We start from the raw sequence: 20,083 nt of genomic DNA, 5'->3' as shown, positions 1-20,083 counted from the left end.
GTAGAACACTCTCTTTACTTCTTTACGGTTTAAGAGTAATTTCGAATTTACCAAAATGCGGACACTCTGTTTTTCGCGACAGCCAAATCGACGTGGGTACTTCATCCGACTGAAAACCGCACTGCAACAGACGAAAAACCACACTGCATCACACGGGTAAGAGAACTGCATGGTTTCTTTTATTCAAACGTGATTTTTTTCAAGGACGAGAAAGTAGAGTGCACTTCACATCTGGTGTAAATGAACCACAACACTATCAAGAAGTGAACCGCATTACTTTTTTTCGTTTCCGTAACAATTTTTTTGCACTTACGGGATGAACAACATCACACGACCGACCACACTGCTTCAGAATGAAAACCGCACTGCATCGGACGGGCAAGCGAGCTGCATAATTTCTTTTGTCGGACCTTATTTTTCTCATACGAGTTTTGTTGTCTTTTTTTTATGAACGAGAGTGGACCGCAGAGACTAGGGCAAGTGAACCTCGACATGTATCGAAGTGGACCGCATTACCATCTCATTGTTTCGCTAATTTTTTAGCACATTCATGTGGGGCACAAGTGAACAACATCACTCTAAAAAATGAACCACATCGGAGTACCAAATGCACTGCATGTGTTGATGTAGTTGACTAAATTTTGATACACACGAAATAAATTGCACCTCATACAAAGAGGTAATGAAACATCATTCTTTTTACACAAACAGTACACACGAGACACCAAATTCAGCATACGATACACTTGTTTTCTTCGTCACACGATGAGCTAATGCACTGCAAGCCCATGTTTCTGAACCGCATGAGGTGCCCTAAACTGTAGTGCACTAAACATACAAAGAAAACACAAACTCGTCACACAAAGAGATGGTGCTTCCTGGGAAAGAACATGCCAAAGCACTGCAAAAACATGCCAAGGCACTGCACAGAAAAATAGATGGTGCTTCCCTGAAAAGGAAACGCGAACGCACTGCAAAAACATGGCAATGCACTGCACAGAACGCGGACTCAAAAAAATCACCATGGCATGGATCCCGCACGGGGTGATGTACTGCACATGGTTGCAGTCCTTTTCTTCCTGCAAAAAATAGCAAAAAAATGAACCGCACCCAATTTGTGAATCGAACTAACAAAGAAATTGCACTGAATTGACAAAGAAAAATGACCCTGCATCACCTCCTATGGTCCTCTCACTGCTCGTGGTTGTCAACACTTGATTTGATGGCGCACTAACCCCGCAGCTGCTCTGGTGTAGACAAATCAAGGGAAGAGAGAGCATTAAGGAGGCCAGGAGGGAAAGAGGCTCAGAGCATCATCAGTGGTCGCATCACTCTTACCCGCGGGGCAACGCCCTCGACCGTGGCTTGCCGTGGGCCGGGGGAGGTGCTGGTGGATCCGGGGCTGAGGGAGGTGGCACGGGGGTGGGGCTGCGGTCGGTGCCTGTGCCGGGCACCAAGGTGCAGAGGGGCCGACATCTGCGGTCGGATCCAGGGATGGACTGCATCGACGTGCCTACCGTCTTGCACACGCACACGCTGCAAACTGCATGGGGCGCAGAGGGGCTGGTGGTGGAGCTCCTCGTCCTTCTCCCCTTGCGGTGGATGGTGTGGGATGGGGCGAGAACCCCATCCGAACTGTACGACGCCATGGCCCTTGTCGAATCTGATGGGGAGGTGCTGCTCCTCCCAGATAGAGAGCAGCCTCGTGGCACAATTTGAACTCGATGGAGTGGCCCTGAAGGCACGGGAGAGAGCCACGGTGGTGAGCCGCCATTGATGGACCAACCTAGGGCGGATCCGGCCAGGAGTATAGGGAGAGGGTGAATCCACAGCCGTCCAAATTGCAGCGCTCATGGCCGGAGGCGAACAGATCCAGCACTCATCCACCCGAGCTTGGATGGTCGTGAATCACTGCCCCCACTGGTGCTCCTCCACATCGGCGTGGTGCGTGGCGGAGGTGCATCGGGGCGATAGCGTTGCGATGGCGTGGGGGAAGGAGGTGGGCTGGCAGCGTGGGTGAAGGTGGCGGCTAGGCGGCGCGGGGGAGGAAGGTGGGGCAGCGGCGCCAGGGAGGGAGGTGGGGCGGCGACGCGGGGAGGAAGGTGGGGCAGCGGCGCCGGGGAGGCAGGTGGGCGGCGGTGCGAGGGAGGTAGTGGTCCACATCGCGAGGAAGGTTGCGGGCTGGGGGCCGAGGGGGAATTAGTGGGAGAGAGAGAGGATAAGGTCGGTTTTTTTCTTGCGGGAGCAGTTCGGTTGCGTTCTTTTTCGGGTTTGTTTGTAGCTACGGGTCACTCGATGGTGTTAGCAGAGTAAGGGTTTGGTGTGCAGAATAAGACTCTAGAGGGTGTTATCATAATAGACCCACCCTATATATATATATATATATATATATATATATATATAAACGGCCGCACAGGGGACACAATCATATTTTCAGGCAAAAAGTATAAATATAGCCTCATAATCAAGATAAACATTGTTTTTACAATGATTCGATTTGTCACTCGAACAAGACATTCTTCGAGCACTGCGCCTCTATTAGGTGGGCACCTTCTGTGACCTGCGGCAAGTAGTGCCGGCCGGATATTGGCCTCCCACCGGATCCTGGGTCACTATAATGGTGGCCTCCATATCCGTCCAATAGGCTTTAACGCGGGCAAGAGCCATTCGTGCACCCTCTATGCACGCCGACCTCCTCATGGCATCGATCCAAGGCACGGCCCCAAGGAATTGTTGCACCAAACCAAAGTAACTGTCCGGCTTAGGCCCCTTCGGCCAAAGATGTTCTATTACAGACCGCATTGCAAGCCCGGACAGCCTGTGAAGCTCCGCTACAGCAGCCATCTTCTCACTTAACAACAGCGGGCGAGTGGGAGCATTGAATTGCGACCAGAAAAGCTTCTCCACTTCCTTATCACCTTGATCCTCGAAGAACTTGGTAGCGTCAGCTGTACTCTTCGCCAAATCCGCATACGCATCTGCCAGACTCCAGTGTCCATCCAGGGGAGCATACTTCAGATCCAAAAACTTCGTCCGCAGTAAGTAGGAGCCCCCGGCTGCGATTTTACAGGCCTGTTGAAGCTCCTCCCGCGCACCCCTGATCTCGGTTCGCATCTCCTTGGTGGCATTATGTTCCTTGTTCAGGTCGACCGAACTATCCTTATGCTCCTTTTTAAGGAGCTCATACCGGTCAGCGGCATTTTTTAACTCCACAGCCATTTCAGCTATCTTTTCCTCGCTTCGGCGATGAGCAGCCTATTCGTCCCTCAATTCCTCGGCCGCCTTTAGGGCAGCCGCATTGCTAACTCGAGCTTGTTCTTTGGCCTGGGCAAGTTCCGCCCTCAGGGCTTCCACGACAGTAACACCATCTGCAGTCCAAGCATATTGCATTAATATTATGCCACTGATACGTCTCCAACGTATCTATAATTTTTGATTGTTCCATGCTATTATATTACCCCTTTTGGATGTCTATGGGCTTTATTTTACACATTTATATCATTTTTGGGACTAACCTACTAACCGGAGGCCCAACCCATATTGCTATTTTTTCTGCCTATTTCAGTATTTCAAAGAAAAGGAATATCAAACGGAGTCCAAACGGAATGAAACCTTTGGGAGCGTTATTTTTGGAACAAATCTGATCCGGAGAGCTTGGAGTTCAAGTCAAGAAGCCTCCGAGGGCCCCACGAGATAGGAGGGCGCGCCCCCCTGTAGGGCGCGCCCCCTGTCTCGTGGGCCCCTCGGGCGGCCACCGACGTACTTCTTCCTCCTATATATACCTACGGACCCCGAAAACATCCAGGAGCACCACAAAACACAATTTCCACCGCCATAACCTTCTGTATCCGCGAGATCCCATCTTGGAGCCCTTGCCGGCACTCTGCCGGAGGGGGAAGCAACCACAGAGGGCCTCTACATCAACATCCTTGCCCCTCCGATGAGTTGTGAGTAGTTTACCACAGACCTACGGGTCCATAGTTATTAGCTAGATGGCTTCTTCTCTCTTTTTGGATCTCAATACAATGTTCTCCCCTCTCTTATGGAGATCTATTCGATGTAAACTCTTTTTGCGGTGTGTTTGTCGAGATCCGATGAATTGTGGGTTTATGATCAAGTTTATCTATGAATAATATTTGAATCTTCTCTGAATTCTTTTATGTATGATTGAGTTATCTTTGCAAGTCTCTTCGAATTATCAGTTTGGTTTGGCCTACTAAATTGATCTTTCTTGCCATGGGAGAAGTGCTTAGCTTTGGGTTCAATCTTGCGGCATTCTTACCCAGTGACAGAAAGGGTTGCAAGACACGTATTGTATTGTTGCCATCGAGGATAACAAGATGGGGTTTATATCATATTGCATGTGTTTATCCCTCTACATCATGTCATCTTGCTTAATGCGTTGCTCTGTTCTTATGAACTTAATACTCTAGATGCATGCTGGATAGCGGTCGATGTGTGGAGTAATAGTAGTAGATGTAGGCAGGAGTCGGTCTACTTGTTATGGATGTGATGCCTATATACATGATCATGCCTAGATAATCTCATAACTATGCGCTTTTTTATCAATTGCTCGACAGTAATTTGTTCACCCACCGTAATACTTATGCTATCTTGAGAGAAGCCTCTAGTGAAACCTATGGCCCCCGGGTCTATCTCTTATCATATTTGCTTTCCATCTACTTTATTTGCATCTTTACTTTTTGCATCTATCTTATAAAATACAAAAAATATATTTATCTTATCATACTATCTTTATTAGATCTCACTTTCGCAAGTGGCCGTGAAGGGATTGACAACCCCTTTATTGCGTTGGTTGCGAGTTCTCAGTTTGTTTGTGTAGGTGTGTGGGACTTTTGAGGAGCCTCCTACTGGATTGATACCTTGGTTCTCAAAACCGAGGGAAATACTTACGCTACACTTTGCTGCATCACCCTCTCCTCTTCGAGGAAAACCAACGCAAGCTCAAGACGTAGCAAGAAGGATTTGTGGTGCCGTTGCCTGGGAGGTCTTCGCTCAAGTCAAGACATACCAAGTACCCATCACAAACCCATCTCCCTCGCATTTACATTATTTGTCATTTGCCTCTCATTTTCCTCTCCCCCACTTCACCCTTGCCGTTTTATTCGCCCTCTCTTTCCCAATCTCCTCCTCTCTTTTTCGCTTGCTGTTTTTTTGCTTGTGTGTTGGATTACTTTTTGCCATGGCACAAGATAATACCAAGTTGTGTGACTTCTCGAATACCAATAACAATGATTTCCTTAGTACTCCGGTTTCTCCTCTTAATGATGTTGAGTCTTGTGAAATCAATACCGCTTTGCTGAATCTTGTTATGAAAGATCAATTCGCCGGCCTTCCTAGTGAAGATGCCGCTACTCATCTAAACAATTTTGTTGATTTGTGTGATATGCAAAAGAAGAAAGATAAGGATAATGATATTGTTAAATTGAAGTTATTTCCGTTTTCACTTAGAGATCGTGCTAAAGTTTGGTTTTCGTCTTTGCCTAAAAATAGTATTGATTCTTGGAACAAGTGCAAAGATGCTTTTATCTCTAAGTATTTTCCTCCCGCTAAGATCATCACTCTTAGGAACGATATTATGAATTTTAAACAACTTGATCATGAGCATGTTACCCAATCTTGGGAAAGAATGAAATTGATGCTTCGCAATTGCCCTACTCATGGTTTAAATTTATGGATGATCATACAAAATTTTTATGCCGGTTTGAACTCTGCTTCTAGAAATCTCTTAGATTCGGCCGCGGGAGGCACGTTTATGGAAATTACGTTAGGAGATGCTACAAAATTGCTTGATAATATTATGGCTAATTATTCTCAATGGCACACCGAATGATCTTCTAGTAAAAAAGTGCATGCTATAGAAGAAATCAATGTTTTGAGTGGAAAGATGGATGAACTTATGAAGATGTTTGCTACTAAAAATACTCCTCTTGATCCCAATGATATGCCTTTTTCTTCCTTGATTAAGAATACTAATGAATCTATGGATGTGAATTTTGTTGGTAAGAATAGTTTTGGAAACAATGCTTATAGAGGAAATTTTAATGCTAGACCGTTCCCTAGTAATCCCTCTAATAATTATGGAAATTCCTACAATAATTCTTATGGTAATTTTAAGAAGTTGCCCTCTGATTTGAGAGTAGTGTGAAAGAGTTTATGATTTCTCAAAAGAATTTTAATGCTTTGCTTGAAGAAAAATTGCTCAAAGTTGATGATTTGGCTAGGAACGTTGATAGACTTTCGCTTGAGGTTAATTCTCTTAAACTTGGATATTCTTCTCCTAAGCATGATATCAATGAGTCTCTCAAAGTAATGAGAATTTCCATTGACGAGTGCAAGGAAAGAACCGCTAGATTGCGTGCTAAAAAATAAAGCTTTATAAAAGCGTGTTCCTCTAGTCTCCATGAAAATAATGATGAGGATCTTAAAGTTATTGATGCGTCTCCGATTAGATCTATGTTTTGCAATATGAATTTTGATGATTATGGGAGTGCTGATGAATCAACTTTGCCTAGAAGGCATCCCAAAAATTCGGAGTCTTTAGATCTTGATGCTAAAATTGGTAAAAGTGAGATTGGAGAATCCTCTACTTCTAATAATATTGAACTTACTATCTCGGATTTCAAGGAATTTGATTATGACAATTGCTCTTTAAAAGGTTGTATTTCCTTGTTGCAATCCGTTGTTAATTCTCCTCATGCTTATAGTCAAAATAAAGCTTTTACCAAACATATTGTTGATGCCTTGATGCAATCTTACAATGAAAAACTTAATTTGGAAGTTTCTATACCTAGAAAACTTAATGATGAGTGGGAACCTACTATAAAGATTAGAATTAAAGATTATGAGTGTTTTGCTTTGTGTGATTTGGGTGCTAGTGGTTCCACGATTCTGAAAACCCTATGTGATATTCTAGGTTTCCATGATCTTGATGATTGCTCTTTAAATTTGCACCTTGCAGATTCCACCATTAAAAAGACTATGGGAAGGATCAATGATGTTCTTATCATTGCAAATAGAAATTTGGTGCCCGTAGATTTTATCGTTCTTGATATAGATTGCAATCTTTCTTGCCCTATTATTCTTGGTAGACCTTTCCCTAGAACGATTGGTGCGATTATTGATATGAAGGAAGGGAACATTAGATTCTAATTTCCATTAAATAAAGACATGGAGGACTTTCCAAAGAAAGAAATTCAAATTACCTTATGAATCTATCATGCGTGCTACTTATGAATTTAGTGCCAAAGATGGCACTCGTTAGATCTATCTTTGTTTTTATGCCTAGCTAGGGGCGTTAAACGATAGCGCTAGTTGGGAGGCAACCCAATTTTTCTTTATGTTTTTTGCTTTTGCTACTGTTTAGTAATAAATCTTGCATCTACCCTCTGTTTAGATGTGTTTTTATCTTTTAATTAGTGTTTGTGCCAAGTAGAACCTATAGGATAACCTACGATGATAGTTGATTTGATTCTGCTGAAAAACAGAAATTTGCACACACGAATATAATTTTGTTAAATCACAGGAACGTGCTTTTGCGTTGATTCTTTTTTCTGCTGTTCAATAAAAAAATTGTCCAGGACTTCCTATTTTGGTAGGATTGTTAGAGTTCCATAAGTTTGCGTTAGTTACAGATTGCTACAGACTGTTCTGTTTTTGACAGATTCTGTTTTCCGTGTGTTGTTTGCTTATTTCAATGCATTTATAAACCATAAAGAAGTTGGAATACAGTAGTTTTAACACCAATATAAATAAAGAATGAGTTCATTACAGTACCTTATGTGGTGGTTTTGTTTTCTTTCACTAACAGAGCTTATAAGACTTCCTGTTGAGTTTTGTGTTGTTAAGTTTTCAAGTTTTGGGTAAAGCTTTGATGGACTATGGAATAAAGGGTGGCAAGAGCCTAAGCTTGGGGATGCCCATGGCACCCCAAGATATTCAAGAATAGCCAAAAGCCTAAGCTTGGGGATGCCCCTGGAAGGCATCCCCTCTTTTGTCTTCATTCATTGGTAACTTTACTTGGAGCTATATTTTTATTCGCTACATGATATGTGTTTTGCTTGGAGCGTCATGTATTATATTAGTCTTTGCTTTTTAGTTTACCACAATCATCCTTGCTGTACACACCTTTTGGGAGAAGCCTATTTGATTAGAATTTGCCAGAATACTCTATGTGCTTCACTTATATCTTTTGAGCTTGATAGTTTTTGCTCTAGTGCTTCACTTATATCTTTTAGAGCACGGCGGTGTCTTAATTTTGAAGAAATTTCTAGTCTCTCATGCTTCACTTATATCATTTTGAGAGTCTTTTAGAACAGCATGGTATTTGCTATGATCATAAAGTTGGTCCTAGAATGATGAGCATCCAAGTTGGGTATAATAAAAACTATCATAGAAAGTGAATTGGATGTTATGATCAATTTGATGCTTGATAATTGTTTTGAGATATGGAGGTAGTGATATTAAAGTCATGCTAGTTGGGTGATTATGAATTTAAAGAATGCTTGTGTTGAAGCTTGTGATTCCCGTAACATGCACGTATGGTGAACCGCTTTGTGATGAAGTTGGAGCACAATTTTATTTATTGATTGTATTCCTTATGAGTGGCGGTCGGGGACGAGCGATGGTCTTTTCCTACCAATCTATCCCCCTAGGAGCATGCGCGTAGTACTTTGGTTTTTGATGACTTCTAAATTTTTGCAACAAGTATATGAGTTCTTTTGATTAATGTTGAGTCCATGGATTATACGCACTCTTTCACCCTTCCACCATTGCTAGCCTCTCTTGTACCGCGCAACTTTCGCCGGTACCATACACCCACCTTTTACCTTCCTCAAAACAGCCACCATACCTACCTATTATGGCATTTCCATAGCCATTCCGAGATATATTGCCATGCAACTTTCCACCGTTCCGTTCATATGACACACATTACTTTTGTCATATTGATTTTTGCATGATCATGTAGTTGACATTGTATTTGTGGCAAGGCCACCTTCATAATTTTCATACATGTCGCTCTTGATTCCTTGCATATCCCTGTACACCGCCGGAGGCATTCATATAGAGTCATATCTTGTTCTAGCTTTGAGTTGTAAATCCATAAAAGTGTGATGATCTTCATTATTAGAGCTTTGTCCTAGTGAGGAAAGGATGATGAAGACTATGATTCCCCCACAAGTCGGGATGAGACTTCGGACTTTACAAAAAGAAAAAAAAGAAAAAAGAAAAGAAAAAAGAGAAAGGCCAAAAAAAGAAGGCCAAAGAAAAAAAAGAAAGAAAAAAAAGAAAAAAAAAGAAAATGAGAGAAAAAGAGAGAAGGGACAATGCTACTATCTCTTTTTCCACACTTGTGCTTCAAAATAGCACCATGATCTTCATGATAGAGAGTCTCATATGTTGTCACTTTCATATACTAGTGGGAATTTTTCATTATAGAACTTGGCTTGTATATTCCAATGATGGGCTTCCTCAAAGTGCCCTAGGTCTTCGTGAGCGAGCAAGTTGGATGCACCCCACTTAGTTTCTTTTATTGAGCTTTCATATATTTATAGCTCTAGTGCATCCGTTGCATGGCAATCCCTACTCACTCACATTGATATCTATTAATGGGCATCTCCATAGCCCGTTGATACGCCTAGTTGATGTGAGACTATCTTCTCCTTTTTGTCTTCTCCACAACCACCATTCTATTCCACATATAGTGCTATGTCCATGGCTCACACTCATGTATTGCGTGAAAGTTGAAACAGTTTGAGATTATTAAAGTATGAAACAATTGCTTGGCTTGTCATCGGGGTTGTGCATGATTAAACACTTTGTGTGATGAAGATAGAGCATAGCCAGACTATATGATTTTGTAGGGATAACTTTCTTTAGCCATGTTATTCTGAGAAGACACGATTACTTTGATTAGTATGCTTGAAGTATTACTATTTCTTATGTCAATATGAAGTTTTATTTTGTATTCATTTGGATATGAACATTCATGCCACAAGAAAGAAAATTACATTATGAATTATGCTAGGTAGCATTCCACATCAAAAATTTCTTTTTTATCATTTACCTACTTGAGGACGAGCAGGAATTAAGCTTGGGGATGCTTGATACGTCTCCAACGTATCTATAATTTTTGATTGTTCCATGCTATTATATTACCCCTTTTGGATGTTTATGGGCTTTATTTTACACATTTATATCATTTTTGGGACTAACCTACTAACCGGAGGCCCAGCCCATATTGCTGTTTTTTTGCCTATTTCAGTATTTCAAAGAAAAGGAATATCAAATGGAGTCCAAATGGAATGAAACCTCCGGGAGCGTTATTTTTGGAACAAATCTGATCCGGAGAGCTTGGAGTGCAAGTCAAGAAGCCTCCGAGGGCCCCACGAGATAGGAGGGTGCGCCCCCCTGTAGGGCACGCCCCCTGTCTTGTGGCCCCCTCGGGCGGCCACCGACGTACTTCTTCCTCCTATATATACCTACGGACCCCGAAAACATCCAGGAGCACCACGAAACACAATTTCCACCACCGTAACCTTCTGTATCCGCGAGATCCCATCTTGGAGCCCTTGTCGGCACTCTGCCGGAGGGGGAAGCAACCATGGAGGGCCTCTACATCAACATCCTTGCCCCTCTGATGAGTTGTGAGTAGTTTACCACAGACCTACGGGTCCATAGTTATTAGCTAGATGGCTTCTTCTCTCTTTTTGGATCTCAATACAATGTTCTCCCCCTCTCTTGTGGATATCTATTCGATGTAAACTCTTTTTGCGGTGTGTTTGTCGAGATCCGATGAATTATGGGTTTATGATCAAGTTTATCTATGAATAATATTTAAATCTTCTCTGAATTCTTTTATGTATGATTGAGTTATCTTTGTAAGTCTCTTCGAATTATCAGTTTGGTTTGGCCTACTAAATTGATCTTTCTTGCCATGGGAGAAGTGCTTAGCTTTGGGTTCAATCTTGCGGTGTTCTTACCTAGTGACAGAAAGGGTTGCAAGACACGTATTGTATTGTTGCCATCGAGGATAACAAGATGGGGTTTATATCATATTGCATGTGTTTATCCCTCTACATCATGTCATCTTGCTTAATGCGTTGCTCTGTTCTTATGAACTTAATACTCTAGATGCATGCTGGATAGCGGTCGATGTGTGGAGTAATAGTAGTAGATGTAGGCAGGAGTCGGTCTACTTGTTATGGATGTGATGCCTATATACATGATCATGCCTAGATAATCTCATAACTATGCGCTTTTCTATCAATTGCTCGATAGTAATTTGTTCACCCACTGTAATACTTATGCTATCTTGAGAGAAGCCTCTAGTGAAACCTATGGCCACCGGGTCTATCTCTTATCATATTTGCTTTCCATCTACTTTATTTGCATCTTTACTTTTTGCGTCTATCTTAAAATACCAAAAATATATTTATCTTATCATACTATCTTTATTAGATCTCACTTTCGCAAGTGGCCGTGAAGGGATTGACAACCCCTTTATTGCGTTGGTTGCGAGTTCTCAGTTTGTTTGTGTAGGTGCGTGGGACTTTTGAGGAGCCTCCTACTGGATTGATACCTTGGTTCTCAAAACTGAGGGAAATACTTACGCTACACTTTGCTGCATCACCCTCTCCTCTTCGAGGAAAACCAATGCAAGCTCAAGACGTAGCAGCCACTCTCATATTTTCCTATATAAATAAAGAAAGAAGAGCACATACCTTGTGACTCATCCAGCCGCTTGTTCACCAGGGTGATATCAGCATCAATCGATCCAATTCGCCTCCTTAGTTCAGCAACTTCAATGGACTGTTCGGCAGCCGGATCCTCAGATACCCGCGCACACGTATAGCGCAATCAGTACTTACAAAATATGATCCTCCGTTTGCCGCCTAGGACGGGCAACCAGAGTCTTAGGGGCTACTATCCATAAGGGGCACACCTAGCGCGTGCCTCACTGCCAAAAATTGTGTATTTATTACTACATACCTCAAAGCCTCTGGCAGGCTCGTAAATGCCTCATTCAAACCGCTTGTAGCGGATGAAATCTTCTTAAGCATCATGCTCATTAATGAGCGGTGCTCCTCCGAGAGCGCAGCTCGCTCCAGAAGGCCTGTCAGTTGATACGTCCATTTTGCATCATGTTTTTATGTCAATATTTATTGCATTATGGGCTGTTATTTCACGTTATGTCACAATACTTATGGCTATTCTCTCTTATTTTACAAGGTTTACATGAAGAGGGAGAATGCCGGCAGCTGGAATTCTGGGCTGGAAAAGGAGCAAATATTGGAGGACTATTTTGCGCAACTCCAAAAGTCATGAAACTCCACGGAATACCTTAAAATAAATAAAGAAAAATCATCGCCAAAGATGAAGGCCAAGGGGCCCACACCCTGCTCACGAGGGTGGGGGGCGTGCCCTCCCCCTAGGCGCGCCCCCTACCTCGTGGGCCCCCTGGTGGCTCTCCGATGCCCATCTTCTCCTATATGAAGTCTTTTGATGAGAAAAAAAATAGAAGAGAACCTTTCGGGACGAAACTCCGCCGCCACGAGGCGGAACCTTGGCGGAACCAATCTAGGGCTCCGGCAGAGCTGTTCTGCCGGGGACACTTCCCTCAGGGAGGGGGAAATCATCCCCATCGTCATCACCAATGCTCCTCTCATCGGGAGAGGGCAATCTCCATCAACACCTTCACCAGCACCATCTCATCTCCAAACCCTAGTTCATCTCTTGTATCCAATTCTTGTTTCCAAGTCCGGGATTGGTGCTAGTAGGTTGCTAGTAGTGTTGATTACTCCTTGTAGTTGATGCTAGTTGGTTTACTTGGTGGAAGATCATATGTTCAGATCCTTTATGCATATTATTACCCCTCTGATTATGAACATGAATATGCTTTGTGAGTAGTTACATTTGTTCCTGAGGACATGCGTGAAGTCTTGCTATTAGTAGTCATGTGAATTTGGTATTCGTTCGATATTTTGATAAGATGTATGTTGTCTTTTCCTCTAGTGGTGTTATGTGAATGTTGACTACATAACACTTCACCATTATTTGGTCCTAGAGGAAGGCATTGGGAAGTAATAAGTAAATGATGGGTTGCTAGAGTGTCAGAAGCTTAAACCCTAGTTTATGCGTTGCTTCGTAAGGGGCTGATTTGGATCCATATGTTTCATGCTATGGTTAGGTTTACCTTAATACTTTTGTTGTAGTTGCGGATGCTTGCAATAAAGGTTAATCATAAGTGGGATGCTTGTCCAAGTAAGGGCAGTATCCAAGCACCGGTACACCCACATATCAAATTATCAAAGTACCGAACGCGAATCATATGAGCGTGATGAAAACTAGCTTGACGATATTCCCATGTGTCCTCGGGAGCGCTTTTCCTATTATAAGAGTTCGTCCAGGCTTGTCCTTTGCTACAAAAAGGATTGGGCCACCTTGCTGCACTTTATTTACTTTTGTTACTTGTTACTCGTTACAATTTATCCTATCACAAAACTATCTGTTACCACTTATTTCAGTACTTGCAGAGAATACCTTGCTGAAAACCGCTTATCATTTCCTTCTGCTCCTCGTTGGATTCGACACTCTTACTTATCGAAAGGACTACGATAGATCCCCTATACTTGTGGGTCATCATCAGTATGTCCGGCCGGACATTGAAATGTGCCGGACCCTTCTCATCGCCCCCTGTGGGAGCCAAACGCTCCGGGCTCAGGGCGGCTGACGTATTAGCTTCCGTCTTTGGCAGATCCGGACTCCTCCATGACGACACCTCAGTGTCGCCCGCTTCATGAGGCGGAGAGGTGGGTGGAGTCTCAGGGGCTTGTTCGGGGTATCTTCACCCCGTCCAGTTGAGCCAAGAGTTGCTCCTCAACCTACTGAACCTATTGAACCTACTGAAAATGAAACTCCTTTTCAGATTCCTTCGAGTATGATGGAAAAACTGCTAGCTAACACTTTTGCAGGAGATGGAACAAAGCATCCTGACGAACATGTATGCTATGTGGATGATATTTTTGGACTATTTAAGCTTGCAGGTATACCCGATGATGTTGTTAAGAAGAAGGCTTTCCCTCTATCTTTGGAGGGAGACGCATTGACATGGTATAGGCTATGTGATGATATGAGATCATGGAACTATAAAAGATTGAAATTGGAATTTCATCAGAAGTATTACCCTATGCATCTTGTTCATCGTGATCGCAATTATATATATAATTTTTGGCCTCGCGAAGGAGAAAGCATCGCTCAAGCTTGGGGGAGGCTTAAATCAATGTTATATTCATGCCCCAATCATGAGCTCGCAAAGGAAGTAATTATGCAAAGTTTTTATGCTCGGCTTTCTGGTAACAATTGCACCATGCTCGATAATTGTTGTGCTGGCTCTTTTATGATGAAGCCTATTGAATTTAGATGGAATTTATTGGATAGAATTAAACACAACTCTGAAGATTGGGACCTCGACGAAGGTAAGGAGTCAGGTATGACACCTAAGTTTGATTGTGTTAAATCTTTTATGGATACCGATATTTTCCGTAAGTTTAGCACTAAATATGGACTTGACTCTGAGATAGTAGCTTCTTTCTGTGAATCTTTTGCTACTTATGTTGATCTCCCCAAGGATAAGTGGTTTAAGTATCATCCTCCCATAGAAGTAAAAGTAGCTGCACCTATTAAAGTTGAAGAAAAGATTGTCACTTATAATGATCCTATTGTTCCTACTTCTTATGCTGAGAAACCACCTTTCCCTGTTAGAATGAAGGATCATGCAAAAGCTTTAACTGTTGTTCGTAAAAGCAATACTAGGACTTATACACCTCCTGAGCAAGTCAAAGTAGAACCTAATATTGCTATTGTTAAAGATCTCTTGTCTGATAATATTGATGGACATGTTATTCAATTCTCTGGTGAAACTGTTAGAATTGCTAAACCCTGTGATAGAGATAAACATAGACCTGTGGTAGGCATGCCCGTTATTTCTGTTAAAATAGGAGATCATTGTTATCATGGCTTATGTGATATGGGTGCTAGTGCTAGTGTTATACCCATTGACTTATACAAAGAAATTATGCATGATATTGCACCGGCTATGTTAGAAGAAATTGATGTCACAATTAAACTTGCCAATAGAGATACTATTTCACCAGTGGGAATTGTTAGAGATGTTGAAGTCTTGTGTGGGAAAACCAAATATCCCGCTGATTTTCTTGTTCTTGGTTCTCCACAAGATAGCTTTTGTCCCATTATATTTGGTAGACCCTTCTTGAATACTGTTAATGCTACGATAGACTGCAAAAAGAATGTTGTTACTATTGGTTTGGATGATATGGTTCATGAGTTTAATTTCTCTAAATTTAGTAAACAACATTGTGAGGAAGAATTGCCTAGTAAGGATGAAATTATTGGTCTTGCTTCTATTGCTGTACATCCTAGTGATCCTTTAGAACACTATTTGCTAGACCATGAAAATGATATGTTCATGAATGAAAGAAGGGAAATAGATGAAGTATTCTTTAAACAGGAACCTATTCTGCAACACAATTTGCCTGTTAAAATCCTAGGGGATCCTCCTCCACCCAAGGGTGATCCCGTGTTTGAGCTTAAACCATTGCCTGATAATCTTAAATATGCTTATCTTGATGAAAAGAAAATATATCCTGTCATTATTAGTGCTAACCTTTCAGAGCATGAAGAAGAAAGATTATTGAAAACTCTGAAAAAGCACTGTGCCACTATTGGATATACTCTGGATGATCTTAAGGGCATTAGTCCCACTCTATGTCAACATAAAATAAATTTGGAAGCTGATGCCAAACCAGTTTGTGATCCTCAACGATGTTTGAATCCTAAAATGAAAGAAGTGGTAAGAAAGGAAATACTCAAGCTTCTGGAGGCAGGTATAATTTATCCCGTTGCTGATAGTCAGTGGGTAAGTCCTGTCCATTGTGTCCCTAAGAAGGGAGGTATTACTGTTGTCCCTAATGACAAAGATGAATTGATTCTGCAAAGAATTATCATAGGTTATAGGATGGTAATTGATTTCCGCAAATTGAATAAGGCTACTAAGAAAGATCATTACCCCTTACCTTTTATTGATCAAATGCTAGAAAGATTATGCAAACATACACACTATTGCTTTCTAGATGGTTATTCTGGTTTTTCTCAAATACCTGTGTCGGCTAAGGATCAATCAAAGACTACTTTTACATGCCCTTTTGGTACCTTTGCTTATAGACGTATGCCTTTTGGTTTATGTAATGCACATGCTACCTTTCAAAGATGCATGATGGCTATATTCTCTGACTTTTGCGAGAAAATTTGTGATGTTTTCATGGATGACTTTTCCGTCTATGGTTCCTATTTTAATGATTGCTTGAGCAATCTTGCTTGAGTTTTGCAGAGATGTGAAGAAACTAATCTTGTCTTAAATTGGGAAAAGTGCCACTTTATGGTTAATGAAGGTATTGTCTTGGGGCACAAAGTTTCTGAAAGAGGTATTGAAGTTGATAAAGCCAAGGTTGATGCTATTGAAAAGATGCCATGTCCCAAGGACATCAAAGGTATAAGAAGTTTCCTTGGTCACGCCGGATTTTATAGGAGGTTCATTAAGGAATTCTCAAAAATCTCTCGACCTCTGACCAATTTATTACAAAAAGATGTACCATTTGTCTTTGATGATGATTGTGTAGAAGCATTTGAAATACTTAATAAAGCATTAGTCTCTGCACCTGTTGTTCAGCCACCTGATTGGAATTTACCCTTTGAAATTATGTGTGATGCTAGTGATTATGCTGTAGGTGCTGTTCTAGGGCAAAGAGTTGATAAGAAATTGAATGTTATCCATTATGCTAGTAAGACTCTAGACAATGCTCAAAGAAATTATGCTACTACCGAAAAGGAACTTCTAGCAGTTGTATTTGCTTGTGATAAATTCAGACCCTATATTGTTGATTCTAAAGTTACGATTCACATAGATCATGCTGCTATTAAATATCTTATGGAAAAGAAAGATGCAAAACCTAGACTCATTAGATTGGTTCTCCTGCTGCAAGAATTTGATTTACATATTGTTGATAGAAAAGGAGCTGAGAACCCCGTTGTAGACAACTTGTCTAGGTTAGAGAATGTTCTTGATGACCCACTACCTATTGATGATAGCTTTCCTGATGAACAATTAAACGTCATAAGTACCTCTCGTAGCACTCCATGGTATGCTGATTATGCTAATTATACTGTTGCTAAATTTATACCGCCTAGCTTCACATACCAACAAAAGAAAAAGTTTTTCTATGACTTGCGACATTACTTTTGGGATGACCCACATCTTTACAAAGAAGGAGTAGATGGTGTTATTAGACGTTGTGTACCTGAGCATGAACAGGAACAGATCCTACGCAAGTGTCACTCCGAGGCTTATGGAGGACACCATGCTGGAGATAGAACTGCACATAAGGTATTGCAATCTGGTTTTTATTGGCGTACTCTCTTCAAGGATGCCCGTAAGTTTGTTTTGTCTTGCGATGAATGTCAAAGAATTGGTAATATTAGTAGACGTCAAGAAATGCCTATGAATTATTCACTTGTTATTGAACCATTTGATGTATGGGGCTTTGATTACATGGGACCTTTCCTGCCTCTAATGGATATACACATATTTTAGTTGCTGTTGATTACGTTACTAAGTGGGTAGAAGCTATTCCAACTAGTAGTGCTGATCATAACACTTCTATTAAAATGCTTAAGGAAGTTATTTTTCCGAGGTTTGGAGTCCCTAGATATTTAATGACTGATGGTGGTTCACACTTTATTCATGGTGCTTTCCGTAAGATGCTTGCTAAATACGACGTTAATCATAGAATTGCATCTCCATATCACCCTTAGTCTAGTGGTCAGGTAGAATTGAGCAATAGAGAGCTCAAATTAATTTTGCAAAAGACTGTCAATAGGTCTAGAAAGAATTGGTCCAAGAAACTTGATGATGCATTATGGGCCTATAGAACTGCATACAAAAATCCTATGGGTATGTCTCCGTATAAAATGGTTTATGGAAAAGCTTGTCACTTACCTCTCGAACTAGAACATAAGGCGTACTGGGCTATTAAAGAGCCCAACTATGATTTCAAACTTGCCGGTGAGAAGAGGTTAGTTGATATTAGCTCACTTGATGAATGGAGAACCCAAGCTTATGAAAATGCCAAGTTGTTTAAAGAAAAGGTTAAAAGATGGCATGACAAAAGAATACAAAAGCGTGAGTTTAATGTAGGTGATTATGTATTGCTATACAACTCTCGTTTAAGATTTTTTGTAGGAAAACTTCTCTCCAAATGGGAAGGTCCCTACGTTATCGAGGAGGTCTATCATTCTGGTGCCATAAAAATCAACAACTTCGCGGGCACAAATCCGAAGGTGGTAAACGGTCAAAGGATCAAACACTATATCTTAGGTAATCCTATAAATGTTGAAACTAATATTATTGAAACCGTAGCCCCGGAGGAGTACATAAAGGACACTTTCCAGAACGTCCCAGGTATGTGGTACGGTAAGTAAACCGACTCCAAAACAATTTTTAAGGCAATATTTCTCCATTTTGGAATATTTAGAAAAATAGAAAAATAAGTAGCAGTCCGGGGAGGACACGAGGCCTCCACGAGGGTGGAGGGCGCGCCCTACCCCCCTGGGCGCCCCAACCTCGTGAGCACCTCGTGTGCCCTCCGGACTCCGTTTCCTTGCACGATACGTATTTTGGCTGGTAAAAATTCATTATATATACTCCCGAAGGTTTTGACTCTCGTATCACGCAAATCTCCCCTGTTCTTGTTTCGAGCTGTTTTTCTGACAGGTCTAGATCATCATGACGACCCCAAGTGCTTCCAAGGACAAGTTCTTCGAGAAGGTGATCAACCCTTACCTCGCGGAGGTGCTGCGACACCCTCAAACCATTGAGATGCGTGATGGGTTGCTGCACATCCGCGATGTTGAGGGACCAAAGGGAGCCGGAAGCGTGGAGTCGAGGCTCGAAGCAATGGAGCAACAAGTTTTCAAGTGCCAAGGGATGGTGGAGCGTGGAATCAACGCTACCCACAAGATGCTCACGGAGTTCACCAACAACTACGAGCCGGATGCTAAGAAGACCGAGGAGGCCATCTTCAAGCTACATGAGAAGATCGAGCACCTCCAAGCCCAAATCTATGATCTGCAAAACCAAAACTGTGAGTATGAATATAGATTCAAAAGGATGAGTTTGGCTGCAGATCTGAGGATTCCGGAGACTCGATCATCCTTCTATGATGGCGAGCCTATGCCATGGAAGGAGGATGACAAGCTTGCATCATCATCAACACCTCCACCGCCAACAACAAAGAAGGAGATATAATCACATGGGTATGGGCACTCCCCTTGGCAATTGCCAAGCTTGGGGGAGGTGCCCTGGTATCATATCGCCATCACAACTCCTATCTTTACCGTCTTTCTTAGTTCAATCCTCTTAGTAGTATCTTGATTTAGTAGAATAAAATCATGGCATGATCTAGTTTTGAGTTTTACTTTATGATCCTTCTTTGTAATCGAGTCCATGAGCTATATAATAAAGATTAGTGTTGAGTCAAGGGCTTGAGTATTTTGCCATGATCTTGGGTGATTAGAAGGAAAAGAATAAACAGAATCAAAGAGTTCATATTGATCTTAGTGAAAGTAATGACTTCACATAGAAAGAGTATGATGATTAAAAGTTGTTGGGAGTTGACAAATATAGCTTTGGTCATCGTTGCAATTAATAGGAAGTAATAAGGAAAGAGAGGTTTCACATATAGATACATTATCATTGACATCTTTTATGATTGGGAGCACTCATTAAAATATGACATGCTAAAGAGTTGATGTTGGACAAGGAAGACAACATAACGAGTTATGTTTTCTTACATCTGAGATAAAGTATGTTGTCATGGATCCTCTACCGTGTTGAGCTTGCCTTTCCCCCTCATGCTAACCAAATTCTCAGCACTAAGTAGAAATACTACTTATGTTTCCAAATACCCTTAAACCAGTTTTGCCATGA

The 20,083-nt window shown here is 41.7% G+C and overlaps 1 protein-coding gene across 1 annotated transcript; it reads right to left on the bottom strand.

The window, feature by feature from the left end:
- Nucleotides 1-766: 766 nt before the first annotated feature.
- Nucleotides 767-2,060, bottom strand: LOC119280856. Its single transcript, XM_037561561.1, has 3 exons — nucleotides 1,339-2,060; nucleotides 1,178-1,247; nucleotides 767-1,079 (listed from the first exon to the last, which is right to left on the bottom strand). The coding sequence occupies exons 1-3, from the start codon at nucleotides 1,852-1,854 to the stop codon at nucleotides 829-831; spliced, it is 837 nt and encodes a 278-aa protein (XP_037417458.1). The 5' UTR covers nucleotides 1,855-2,060; the 3' UTR covers nucleotides 767-828.
- Nucleotides 2,061-20,083: the final 18,023 nt, after the last annotated feature.

Source organism: Triticum dicoccoides, chromosome 3B (assembly GCF_002162155.2).
Source record: "Triticum dicoccoides isolate Atlit2015 ecotype Zavitan chromosome 3B, WEW_v2.0, whole genome shotgun sequence".
NCBI classification, from domain to species: Eukaryota; Viridiplantae; Streptophyta; class Magnoliopsida; order Poales; family Poaceae; genus Triticum; species Triticum dicoccoides.
The sequence above is the reverse complement of the archived record's forward strand: the minus strand, read 5'-3'. Positions and strand labels throughout refer to the sequence as shown.

Excerpts from the sequence above, each read along its gene's own strand:
- LOC119280856 (XM_037561561.1), bottom strand. The coding sequence starts at position 1,854 with ATGAGCGCTGCAATTTGGACGGCTGTGGATTCACCCTCTCCCTATACT. Across the intron at positions 1,248-1,338 it reads TCGAGGGCGTTGCCCCGCGG|AGCAGCTGCGGGGTTAGTGC; the intron begins GTAAGAGTGATG and ends TGTCTACACCAG. Across the intron at positions 1,080-1,177 it reads CAGTGAGAGGACCATAGGAG|GAAGAAAAGGACTGCAACCA; the intron begins GTGATGCAGGGT and ends TATTTTTTGCAG.